Raw genomic sequence first — 12827 nt, forward strand, 5'->3', positions numbered from 1 at the left:
TTGTTTTTTTTAATACACAATGTGTATTAAAAAACAACAACAACAACAACAACAACAACAACAACAACGTTTGATTGTTTTATCGCACAGCTAACATGGTCCAGCATATCAAAAATACTAAAATCATTAAAAAAAAAAAAAAAGATTTATCACTGATTTCATTTAATTCTGTAGCAGTCGGATGCTCGAAGACTGATATATATGTTATGCATAAGTAGGCTTTATTGTTTATTACATTGTAAGTCTGCATTATAACCTACACGTGATGAATATCTTTGATTTAGCTACTAACCCCGCAGGGGAATGCTGCATTAACGACAGACATATACTGTCGGAAATTAGGATCCATGTGCAGAAACTTGGCTCGGAACCTCGAAAAATAAATGCTGTCTTCATTTTCTTGTTGACTATGAGTTAAATCAGAGACGTTCTAATATGAGCCTAGAAGGACTTTGGTTAAATGTAATTATACTTTAAAAAAAAAAAAAAAAACTCCACTTTGATTTCTATGGTGTGGGAGCTGACCACTGTGGAATTTCCTTCGGGATCAATAAAGTTGAATCTATCTATCTATCTATCTATCTATCTATCTATCTATCTATCTATCTATCTATCTATCTATCTATCTATCTATCTATCTATCTATCTATCTATCTATCTATCTATCTATCTATCTATCTATCTATCTATCTATCTATCTATCTATCTATCTATCTATCTACGAAAACTCAACAGACTTGTGTCCGAAGACCTGAATTTCTATTTCTGAGTTGATTCACCTGAATAATCCCGAGTCTAAACGAGGTGACACTAAAATCAAACGTTGAACAACGTCCATGCATTGTTATAAAAGTAATGTGGCTTATACATGTTGAATAAATAATTCGCCCAGTAGCAACAGTATTTGTGTTTACATCAAGGTGGGCCATACAGTAAACTACTCACTGGGTCCTATCTATCGCTCTGAACAGTGAGGGACACGTCACTGGAATTTTCCACAGCTCGTCCCACAGCTCGTGGCTCCGCCCGCCTCGCTGCCTCGCAGTCATTACACAGACGACGACACAAGCCTCAACTTCGACGGAGAAACAACGCTCAGAGATTTCGAATTCGAAAATATTTGGCTACAAACCAAACCAGTAATTAATAATAGGATCGATACGTTCTTTTTCATTAAGTATCAACCGTGATTTTTGACGGCGACTTTCTCAACATATCTCGTTACCGGAATCAAAGGTTTCAAGCCACGGTCGACCTGGTAAGTGTTACAACATCAGCTAACGTTAGCAGAACTTTCTACAGTAAAACAAAGTGTTTTACTCAGCTGCTGTGGATATACATGTATCCCCATGTAATTGTAATGGTGATTTCAGAGTTATTGTCAACAATAAGTTCAGTTAACGGAAATATATGAAGACGTAGAGAACAATAACATACGTTAGCTTAAGCTAGCTAAGCTATTCTTAGCTTGCGACACACTGGAAATTTCCAGTAATGTGCTGTCGGCCATTGTTGCCGGGCTGCGTTAGTTTGCTCGCTAGGGGCAGTACTGAGGTAACCACGGTTACGCAACAACAAGAGGCTTACATAAACACTGGCTGGTGTTTTCAGGAATTATGTAAAGCGACAATTTATCATTTTACAACAAGGACAGTTAGGGGTACAGTTTGATGTATAAAGATCATTTTGTTGAGTACTCATGCAGATGTTTGATGTCTCTTCTCAGCTTTTGAAGAACAACACAATGGCCAAGGAGGAAGCCTCACCCACCGACATGGCCCACGCCCGTCAGTCTGATGGTATCAATGTAATCTTTGACCAGAGCAGTCCTGCCTCACCTCGCTCCCTCTCCCCAAGCAGCTGTGGCAGCAGCCGCTCCTCCGGCTCTGGCTGCCACAGGGGGCGCAGGACCCAGAGGGGGCGTTACAGGTCTTCATCATCATCATCATCAAGCAGCAGGTCTTCCTCTCACCCCAGGTCCCGTTCTCACCCCCGATGCCACAGACCGTCCTCCCGCTGCGGCTGCAACAGCCATCGCAGATATGGCAGTGGGCACCATCGTGGCTCCCCACCTCGCCACTACAGGGCCCGGTCACGCTCCTACAGCTGCTCACCCTCACCAGACAGACGCTCTGGTCCCACGCGCTACAGGGCCCGCTCCCGGTCTTCTAGGTCTTCCAGTCGCTTGAGCAGGCACAGGGGAGTTGTGAGCCAGTTTAGAAACGAGTCCTCCAAATCCCCAGCCAGAGGATACAGGAGCCGCTCAAGATCCAGATCTTCAGGACATTTGAGTTTGGATGGTAAGTGTATTGAAACAAAGTGGTGAAATTCTCTATATTTACAGTAACTGCCCAGAGAGATAGATAGACAAAGGTATTTTGAAATTGATTAAATCTTGTTTCAAACTAATCTATTCCTCAGACAAAAGAGAACTCCTTGAGACCGCAAAGGCCAATGCTTTGAAGATCCTGGGAGTGGAGAAGCTGGAACTTCCCGAGAGTGTGAAACCGATTCTGTCGGAGCAGTCGGAGGAGTCCGAACGGGTGTCACCAGAACCAGAGACAAGGGTGAGACAAGACCCTGAAAGGACTCTGTCACAGGTGGGTGTCTGAAAGTGAATGTCAGCTCATACTGAACACATCACACACTAAAGATGAGGCTTTGTCACACAGATCCCAATTAAAGGCGAAGCTGTATTTTTCCCATCATGGACTAGATGTAAACACAAGGTAAGGGGTGTTGAACTTTAGGGCCAGCTAATAGTTTTTCATACAACTTGTGCATTATAACTATGCACGGACCATTTCTTAACCCTTTACCTAGTGGGTAATGAACTCATAGCACTCTGGCTGTGCATGAAGTTTTTCATTTTATTTTTTCTGTTAAATACATTTCTCCTACCTACACGCTTTTATAGTAAAGTGGCAACAATGTCTACAGATTTCTGTTGATAAGCTTGAGGTCTGTGTTGTGTTGAATTTCCTGTCTTGTGTTAACCTTTGGACCCCTGAGGGAACACACATGCTCTCTGTATTTATTCCTGTCTTCATAGATAACATGACAGTGGTCTCCTTCACTCATCGGCACCTGGGATTAAAAGGCTGTCATGTGACTTGGGTGACGACAATATGTGTTTGCGGGAAAGGTTAACTGCTAAGTCTTGTAATGTCATGTCATGTATAGACACACATTTGCAATCACGCCAACACATATGTAGATTTAGAATTTAGGCACAATTACACATTGTCCATTCAAATGCTAACCACACACATAGATGTAACTGGATAATTCACAAGCAATTCAGATGTTGTATGACACTGACCACACCTCATATAGCAAGGCAGTAGCATTTTGACATTACAATTGTATTTATGCTTGCAGTTGAAATGGGTCGTTGTGATTTAGCAGAATCCTCCACTCGCTGATGGAGCGCAGGCGTGTGGACTGCGTTATAGTGACTTTTCCTGTCAAGAGAACTAAAAACAGACGAAGAACTCCTCTCCATATGCCAAAGATAAGTTGGTACACGAGGCGTGTGCTGAGGGGCTGGGAAACCTACATCTCCATCATTCTGCCACTCTAGACAGAGAAGACATCCTTTTTTATTATTTTGTTTGCATTTTCCTTTTTACTGTTTCAAGGTCTGTCCTTGACGCATTCATTTAATGGTTGAGCCTAGTCTTTGACAGCACTGTGGGGGTGGGGAGTCTGCATGGGAGCTGCAGTTTGTTGAAGCTAATTCTTAAGTAGTTCTTATCTATGCATAGAAGTTTTTATTACAGTATAAGTGACCAAAACTATAATCCATCCTTATGAACTTCACAAACTGTAAAAGCTCACTCTGCCATTAGTTGTACACTCACATCTAACTAGGTCTGTCTTTCTTGTCTTTTTTGAAACAGAGCAACGAGACAGAGCCTGATGACATGTCCAGCCTAAGGATGTCCCCGAAAAGGAAAATCATCTCTTTCAGCATTAATGTAAGTAGAATACATTTCACGTTCTTCCTGTTCTCTCTCAACTTGATAGCCTCCGCAATTACTGCTTTACACTACACTAAATGTTTAATGATGTGTTTTAATGGCCTTCTTTCTCTTGTAATCTTCTCTTCTTTAGAATTCAGTGGCCAAGCCAACGGTGGCGGCTCCATCCAGCGCTAAGGTAACTCCCAGAATGGACATCTATGAAAGTAGGAAGCCCTACGGCCACTGGGTTCCAGTCAAGTCAGGGCGATCGTCCAGCGCACGCAAACACACATTCACAAAGTCACACTAGTGTGGCTGACCATATGGACGCTGTACATACTGTAAATATTTCGTACACATCTTCATTTCACGGTCGGCGTTTTCTTTCAGATGTAAAAGAATTAAGTGGGAAGACGTGAAGAATTCATTTCAGGTGGGATATTTTTTTCCCCTTCGTTGTGTATTGTGCTGTAAATAGATTGAATAAAGATGTTTATTTGATTAAAAAAAGACTGGCTTGTTTCTATTATTTTTTTTGTAACCAGACACAAATTGCAGGTAATCAGGTTACTAAGGTTAGTATTGAGAGAGGTTTTAGTTTAAAGAGGAAAGGGGGAGCAACATACTGGCCCATTTTAAGTATGAGGTAATGGTGCAGAGAGATTCAATCAGATACTATGTAGGGCAGACTGACAACAAAGGCTTCAGGAATACACAAATATGTGCAACTAGATATATGCAAATCAAGGGCAGCCTCATACTTGTAGGTACTTAACCAAAATAACTTGTGGTGTTCTGCCAAAGAAAAATCATAGCCTGAGAATAAATTGCTACAGTGGTGTGTGAGGACATGCACTAACAGGTCGGCTGACACTTAGGAGCTGAGAGAGAACTTGGTGGCATACTTCCCACATCGAAAAGATGAAGGATTGTTTATTGTCCCCTTTTGGCCAGTTGCATGTTTGCCTTGTTTTTAAAGGTTTGTCTCATCAGTCCAACCACAGTGTGTGTGTATGTTTGTGAAAGGACAGACCAACAGGGATTCACTGAACTTTGACCAAGTAAACAGACAGATAGGTAAACATGGAAACTGGATACAAGTTAGTTGCAATTTCAATAAAGACCACATGATGTCAGTATTATATTACTCCGTCTGTGCAGCACATGGCGCTCAGGAGTGGGGGTTTTGTTCTTATGAGACCTTCAGAAGCCTGAGTTTCCAGACATTTGAACAACGGCTCATTCTCCATCTTGTTAAAGGATGAAAATCTGAATTAAGAGAAATTTAATCCAAGCATACATAAGGACCATACCAGTATATCGATATGAAGCTGTGTTACAGTACAGTACACCTGAGTCGCTCCACAGTGGACTGATGACTGGTAATTCACAATTACTTAACAATTGGCCTTTTTCACAGAGACCTTTGAAGGCAGCACAGGTGTGAACGACAACATTAACAAAGACACTGTCTTGTGCCTGTTGGATAGAACAGAGCCATTGTTAACATCACTAACAACACTTGTGCTTTATCTACTGATGTGACTGATATGTCTGGGTAATGGACCTGTTTGTTCCTTTGTGAGTGTGGCTGTCATTCCTGGACAGTGACTGGTAAATGACAATCACCAAGAGCCGTCTGCAGAATCTGAACATGTTTCTTTGAGGGTAACTTAATCTGCTGTTGTGGCTGCCGTGCTATTTACCCTTAAGCTCTTTAGCCTGACAAGTTCTTGGCAAACGTTATGAAAGTGAATTATTATATAGAACGAAACTTTTCTGTTGGGTAAGATAAGTATCTACTCAGTAGGTGATAAATTTTAATCCCACTGAAGATCTTTTACACTGATACGAGGGTACATGTGAAAATCTGCTGTAGTAAAAGGGTAAAGTCATATTGTTTTGAATGTGTCTTACTGCCGGACTGCGTGTCTCCTGCTGTTCATTTTGATTTATTGCTGTGATATGAGTTCAAGCATGTGAAACAAAACACGTGTCTTAGTAGAATTGGAGCAGATGATATACAAACATAAGTGCTATTTATCAAATACACCAAAATGGCATTGAAATTCCCAGGAATGACCTTGCTGTTTTTACTGGAGAGGGGAAAAAAAGAAACCCTCAGACAAGACAGGTTTGTCTTGTTACTGTATGACTCAGTTTCATCATGAATATGAATGTTTTGTTGTTCTCTTACAGATTGGTTCAAAGAAAGAACTGATGTCACCAAATGTGGTTTATTCTGTGATTTTCTTATGTCTGGTACTTTACAGGGAACATTTTAATAGGCAGTTGGCCCTGAAAGAATCAGAGGTGTCACACTGTTTGAGACATTGAATTTATGCACTGCTGTTCCTTTAAAAAAAAAAATCCCCAGCCAATATCCCAAGGTGAATCAGATAAGAGGAAAAAAAATATATCAGTCATAAACATGAACATTTAATCCACTCCTCCACTGATATCAGAGTCGGATATCAAAGGTATAATTTGAAAACCTCTCCAACCCTTTCATCAGCTCAACACAAACAACACATTGCATTTGCATCTTCACGAAATGTCCTTTGGGGGAATTTCATGCGGTTCATTAGAGTTCACCAAGAGAAGTGACTAGTCTATGGGTAACAACAATTACCAAGTGGAGACTCAATTCAATGTTGCTCTGACCAGTCACTGTCCTGAAGAGGGCGCTGTGTAACTACTTTCAGAAATGGGACACTTGCATGGGAACCTGTTTTCATGTCTTTTATCTCCTCTCCAGTCACAAGGCTTTCCTGCTCATGTCACAGCTTGGGGGCAAGTTGGTTAAACTGAGATGTGGGCGATTATGAATAAATTCAATTGCTCAATTGTTGCTCCTTATCTCTGTGCACCTACACTAAAACATTCTTTTGGCTGGCATCTTCAGCAGCTAAACATGCCCTGGGGTTTGGATGGTAGTTAACCGTAGTTCATTCTCACGCTCAAAAAACATCTCTGTCATGGGACCACACGCAGTAAACCCACAGAAAAACCAACAAGTGTGCGAGATAACTGGATAATTGAAAGTGGTTTATTTAAAAATAAGGATAAGAACACTCTTAAAAAGTGTTGATTTAACTTCTAATACAGTACAAAGAAACACCACACTTTGTATATCTCACAGACGATTGGATTATCATTCAGCTCAAAATGACCTCAGCATGTTATGAGATGTCTGAGAAACTGCCTTATAATACACAGTCTACTCTAGCTGTTTATGAACATGTACTCCTGGTATGCATCAAGCACAGAGAAAGAAAAAAGTTGCAAGACTGGAAAACTGATGCAGTGAACATGTCACTGTCAGAGTGACTGGATCCACTAGACGGCCGTGCCTCTCTCCAAGTTCTGTTTGATCTCTGCTGTGTATTTGCCGTAGAAACGCTCCGCCTTCTTGTTGAACTTGGCATTCCTCTCGTTGATGTAGTCGATGTCTGCGTCGTCGTTGTAGGCCCTGCGTCGGCTGTACTTGGCCCGCTTCTCGATCCTGACAATTGCAAATAAAAGCAGCTTAGGGAGGATTTCATAAACCAGTACAGCCACTATCCATGGCATATCCATTAACAGTAATTGGCTACAGGCAATAATTTGGCAGTGTGCATTTAAATTTGGCAAGGAGAGTGGCAATGGAAAACCCAAAACACACACACACACACACACACAACACATACACACACACTACATACACACAGAGGAAAATACTGTCAATTTGTGAGCTCCCAGTCTTGATTCACTGTGTCTTCAAAGCATTGTTGTGCGTCATAGCCTGGCAACTGAATCCTTGTCTAATGCCCCACAGTCACATCCCTAACACAAGCCTGAGACTGTCTCAAATATAGAACAGCTCAGGGAAAGACCAGGGTAATCTAACGTGAAAGGGACTTCTGTAGGAAAAGACAAAAACAAAGAACCAGTGGAAGAACAAAACTGTTCGAGGTAACAGTCAGACTGGAGGTACCGCTTTATCTTTTTGTGTTGTCGCTCTCATGTGGCTCTCGTAACGGTTTGAGAACCATCCACCCACATCCACTTACCTAATACTAAGTATGGTTACTTGGGTAATCATGGGGCTGTTTGTTTGATGTGAGGTTATTAACACAATCTGCTCTGGTCTGACCAGGAGCCTGAGATGCCTTGTTGAAGATGCTCCGAGGTTCGGAGAGTAATGACCTGCCCTGCCATCAGCGAGTTGTGTCAGGATTTCCACTCTAGGGCTGATTTATTCAGCTCAGATAGGCCCTGCTTCACACAAAACAACCCCCTCTTCCAAATTGGCAAAGACATTACAAACTCAAACTCCACACATAATTTATCTCAGCAGAGATAGTATCATATTCCTGGACCTATCACCACACTACGTTTGTGGTGCGCCAGTTACAGAAGAAAAACAAAATAGCCTGACTGAACCCACTGTCATTCAGAGATGCATGAAAAAAAACATTTTGGTTTGTTTGAATTGCTTGGGCCAATCATAATAAGCAAGCTTGGCCTAAACAGTGCTGAGCTCACCCATGCTTTTCTTAAATAAAGTCATGGAAGGATGTAATTCTATTGAGGAGGGTTTTACAAACAACTAATGGTCTGCCTTCTGTACAGTTCATTATTTTGTCAGAGTTTCCCATCATTAGCTTGTTAGTTTGGTACAGAGCCCCTTGTTATTTCTCACTGGCAACATCAACAGAGGGCAGAAAATAAAGAGTTAGTTAGTGCTGTGTAAAAGTTTATCTTAGCGGTCTGCCCAGTGAGTCAGGCTCAGGCTCAATGCTTAGACTGAGATCAAATCGACCTACTGTTTCTCAACATCTTCCACCATGCGGTCAATCCCTTCCTTTGAGGGGACATGTGTCCCGTGGATCAGGCTGTTGGATGTTGGGTAAAAGTCCTCGCCGCTGTGGAGAACCAACAAATGGAATTAGAAATACATAACGGCCGATGATCACCATTTCAACGTACTTGAAGTGACTTCTCTATCCCATCATTGTGATAATGTTCATCCCAATGAGAAGATGCCGTGGCTTCAGGGTAAAAATGTGTTAGTGCATCGTTCGCGGATTTACACGTGGCATCTCGGAAACCCTGCAGGCACTGAATTTAATCATCTGTGCTGCCCGTGAACACTTACACATTTTTAAATTATTTCGGGAACGCGTACTGTAGATATCTCATCCATCACCCCGGGGCAAATAAGGGGGTACGTTAGTCGACGTATAGAACATGCTTTGTGGACATGTGATGGGTGAGTGCTAAGATGATAACGTCAAGCAAATTTCACAGTTACGGTTATTATAGCACAAATGTCTCCATGAATTATTTTATGGCCCTATTCGTGGGACAGAACAAACGACGTTTCTTCCCATGTTGACTTCTCCTCTGGGTTAAGTATTAAAAAGACATAAATTACAGCAGAGGAAGAGGAGATGGAGGCTTAGCTCACCTTTCCTCCCGCTGTCTCTCATAGCTTTCCAAGTCTGGTCTGATCTGCTTGGTGAGCCTCTGGTACTGTCGGAACTGGGCCTCAGCATAACCTGCAATACATTTTGTAAGACAGAGAGAGAGAAAGAGGGGAAAAAAATTGACTGAGTTATAATGACCGGAACAAACAGCAAGCAGGCATAAGGCTGAGCAACACAACCTGCGGCTGGTTAAGGAGGGACGAAGAGGGAACTCTCCTCCCCCCTCCTTCTCTTCAAGACCCTCTGGTGATAATTTTCTCCCCAGAGGTTTAATTCAGAGGAGGTTTTGATGCAACAGATGGCAGCCATATTTAGGAGACAGTATTTTTTTCCCCCAGTAGATTAAATTGGGAGCAATTTGAGAAGATTAATATCCCAAGGGGTCGTTACATGGGTCTGCTATTGCTTTATGCACTGCTATCTAAGACTTTGATTTTTTATTAAAATCTTTAATTTAAACAGGTAGTCTCATTGAGATTGGGATCTCTTTTTCATAAGATGAAACATGCACTGTGTACATACACACACACATGATTTCCAGACATACATTTAGAAATGTTCACATTTCCTGTGACCTGACATTGTATTGTCCTGTAGTGAAATGTAACCAGAGAGCAGAGGTAACCAGCACAGCTTTATAGATATCAACATACAACGCTCTGTTCAAGGCTATGTCATGTCTTTGTAATGGTGAATGAGAAAAAGGTTCACCAGTGATGAAGATAGCAACATCTTTAGCAGGAACATGGCACTGTGTGATAAAGCCGTGGAAAACTTCGATCACATGCTCCCAAACAGTAAAACAAAACAGAAGACTGGAATCACGGTGCACCACTTTTCCACAAGAGTAAATTCTATTAAATCACTATTTACTAAATGAATAGACTGAGGTTCCATGGCGTGACATGAGGGTTACCCATGCCTTAAATAACGCACTTTTATCTAATCACCATTTGCCTCAATGTCGCTTGATGTGACTATAAATTCTTGCAAAGAGATTCCACAGCCAATAGAGCCATTAAGCGACAACCACAGCAGTGTGTTTAACAATGACCGCAAATCATATTAGGTGTGAAATGGGCATAAACATATTTTTCTCTCATCAATATATGTAGATGATGTCTACGAATGTCTTCTAAAATGTAAAGCTAAATCAGACTCCAGTCTTTACTCTGTGTTTTGAGTTCAACTGATTCAAACGGCAACAACAGCTGGTGACAGTATGTGTTGTGTGATCTATAAAAGGCACAAGCTGGTTATGACCATGTGCATACTGAAGTCTTCTGTATGTATCTATTAATTAAAGCAAAGTGACATATTTCATAATTTCAATTAATCAAGAAGTTCTGGCTAAGCACCATAGCCTCTACTCTCTCATTATGACGGAGAGACGTATCAACATCATTCATCCAAAGCATCAACAGACTGAGAGGTTTGTTTCAGTTAACACAAAAGAAATTAGTTGGGAGAAAAAATAAGTTGTCACATGTTTAGTAAACCAGGAAGGAGACCTTTCATTTCTCTTACACCTGAGGTGATTTAAAGAGATGAACCACAGCCAACATTGTAGAAGTAAACATACACATACTCAGTCTGCACACTGGAATATTACTCTCAGACGGACACATTGTGCCGCTGATTTAAAAACCATACACCTGTGATTTCCAAGCAAACCAGACCGTGTGTACTCAATAAGGAACTTGTACCCACTCCACGCCATGTGTCATACTATAAACAAGTTAGACAACTACGTCTGTGTTCACCAAAGAGATCCTGCTACTGACCTGCAAATCCTTGGTCTGGATTCTTCTTCTTTTTCTTCCTCTCCCACCGCTCTGCATCATCAGCAGTGATCTCCAGCAGTTTCACTCTGTGATAGTCCTCCCCTTTCTCAGCACATTCCTGTCAGCCAAATATTGTTTCAATAAACACACAGAGCAGGAATACATTTAGAAAGAATTGAAAAGGCATGCTGTTTGGAGAGACTGAGATTCAATAAACTTCTAAATATAAGACCACATGAGGAACTTATGATAGGACAACTCTGAGTCTACACACCGGCTAGCTGCTGATCATCATGAAAACAAGGGCAGTCTGGTCAACACCACGCAAACTAAAAATACCTTTTTCTTTTGATCTTCAGCAAGCTCCCACTCCAGTCGAGCTTTCTTAGCCTCCCAGTTGGAGGGGAGCTTCAGTCTCTTGTCTTCTTCCACAACCTCCTGGTGATTGAGCTTACGTGCTTCATTCTGCAGGGGGAAATAATACATGTGATGATTGGTTGTATAAGTAGCAGTGCAGACTAGGATATCAAAAATACACAGCCAAGCAGCTGGAGTCAATACAATTATTTCTCCAACTAACACAATATCATTATTTGTAGCGTTGTTCACGGCTGTGTCAGCTTTAAAAACATAACATTATGTCCTTATCACGTAAATGTGCTTTTACAAGGACAAGTCAAACAACTCACCCGTTTGAAATGCAGCTCTCGAAATTTTCGTAGCCTCTCCTCTCTCTTCTGGGACGCAGCAGTTTCAGTCGTTTCCTCCTCAGTGACTCTGGTAGTTTGCTATAAAAACGACAGCTGTCATCATTTATGGAAAATATAACGTAATGTGGGGCTTTTAATGGCCATATATTATGTAACATTGGACAGGTTAGACGGAACAACAGACGAGCTAAAGTTGGCTAACTAGCACTCGCTAACGTCGGTTAGCTTAACAACAACAACACGAGAACGAACATAAGAGAGCGGAACATAAACACGATACCCGAGGGAGAAATACAACACAGATATCAAATAAATGTTATTAACCGATCATAATGTATCACAACATCAACATTACAGAGTAAACTGATTTAAAAAAAGAAACTACTTACCGCACTACAGGACGCCATTGTTGTGCTACACGGAGGAAGAGGACCGGAAGTGTGACGTATGTACCGGATATAAAAGAAAACTGTAAAACGAAAACGGTTATATTTTATCATTTTGTCAGAAAATGTTTACATAAATGTTCGTTTAGTGGACTCTACACTATACCGTATTTCTTTACAAAATAATTCACTGTTTGTGTCTAATTTTGAATATTTTCCCCTTCTTTTATTTTGAAATTACACCAATCTTCCTATATGAATTATGTGAACTATTTCTTTGACAACTTATCTTACTTGCTTCACTTACAATCACAAAAGTAAATCTATATTAATTTCAAACCATTAACCTTTTTAATCATAAATACCATCAAGTGCAACTGAGATGTTGACACTGGAGCCCATCAACCCCACCCCCCATCCCCCCAGAGAAACAGTGAAACACCAGCCTCCCTGCCATGTATAAATTACAGAATGGAATATTTGGTAATGTAAAGGGTGTTTTGTGTATTTT

General features: G+C 41.1%; 2 protein-coding genes across 7 annotated transcripts; one reads left to right on the plus strand and one right to left on the minus strand.

The window, feature by feature from the left end:
- Positions 1–1054: 1054 nt before the first annotated feature.
- Positions 1055–4475, plus strand: rsrp1 (arginine/serine-rich protein 1). Of its 6 annotated transcripts, none has more exons than XR_015034777.1 (7): positions 1055–1258; positions 1727–2300; positions 2422–2600; positions 2673–2729; positions 3053–3145; positions 3406–3980; positions 4117–4475. XR_015034777.1 is itself a non-coding variant. In XM_085768219.1 (6 exons), exons 2-6 carry the CDS (start codon positions 1745–1747, stop codon positions 4273–4275), a joined length of 1029 nt encoding a protein of 342 aa, XP_085624345.1. In that variant the 5' UTR covers positions 1055–1258; positions 1727–1744; the 3' UTR covers positions 4276–4475. The 6 variants fall into 6 exon arrangements, 2 of the variants coding, with proteins under 2 accessions (XP_085624345.1, XP_085624346.1); XR_015034776.1 differs by having other exon boundaries at positions 3409–3980; XR_015034775.1 differs by having other exon boundaries at positions 3053–3980.
- Positions 4476–6992: 2517 nt separating this feature from the next.
- On the minus strand, positions 6993–12372 carry syf2 (SYF2 pre-mRNA-splicing factor). Its single transcript, XM_085767073.1, has 7 exons — positions 12320–12372; positions 11910–12008; positions 11560–11685; positions 11221–11338; positions 9418–9508; positions 8774–8872; positions 6993–7470 (listed from the first exon to the last, which is right to left on the minus strand). Exons 1-7 carry the CDS (start codon positions 12335–12337, stop codon positions 7305–7307), a joined length of 717 nt encoding a protein of 238 aa, XP_085623199.1. The 5' UTR covers positions 12338–12372; the 3' UTR covers positions 6993–7304.
- Between the last annotated feature and the right edge of the window lie 455 nt (positions 12373–12827).

Source organism: Trachurus japonicus, chromosome 22 (assembly GCF_045865225.1).
Source record: "Trachurus japonicus isolate A0001 chromosome 22, Traja_1.0".
In the NCBI taxonomy this organism is placed as follows: domain Eukaryota; kingdom Metazoa; phylum Chordata; class Actinopteri; order Carangiformes; family Carangidae; genus Trachurus; species Trachurus japonicus.

Excerpts from the sequence above, each read along its gene's own strand:
- rsrp1 (XM_085768219.1), top strand. The coding sequence starts at position 1,745 with ATGGCCAAGGAGGAAGCCTCACCCACCGACATGGCCCACGCCCGTCAG. Across the intron at positions 2,301-2,421 it reads AGGACATTTGAGTTTGGATG|ACAAAAGAGAACTCCTTGAG; the intron begins GTAAGTGTATTG and ends TCTATTCCTCAG. Across the intron at positions 2,601-2,672 it reads CTGAAAGGACTCTGTCACAG|ATCCCAATTAAAGGCGAAGC; the intron begins GTGGGTGTCTGA and ends TTTGTCACACAG.
- syf2 (XM_085767073.1), bottom strand. Across the intron at positions 11,339-11,559 it reads CTGAAGATCAAAAGAAAAAG|GAATGTGCTGAGAAAGGGGA; the intron begins GTATTTTTAGTT and ends TTTGGCTGACAG. Across the intron at positions 8,873-9,417 it reads GAGAGACAGCGGGAGGAAAG|CGGCGAGGACTTTTACCCAA; the intron begins GTGAGCTAAGCC and ends GGTTCTCCACAG.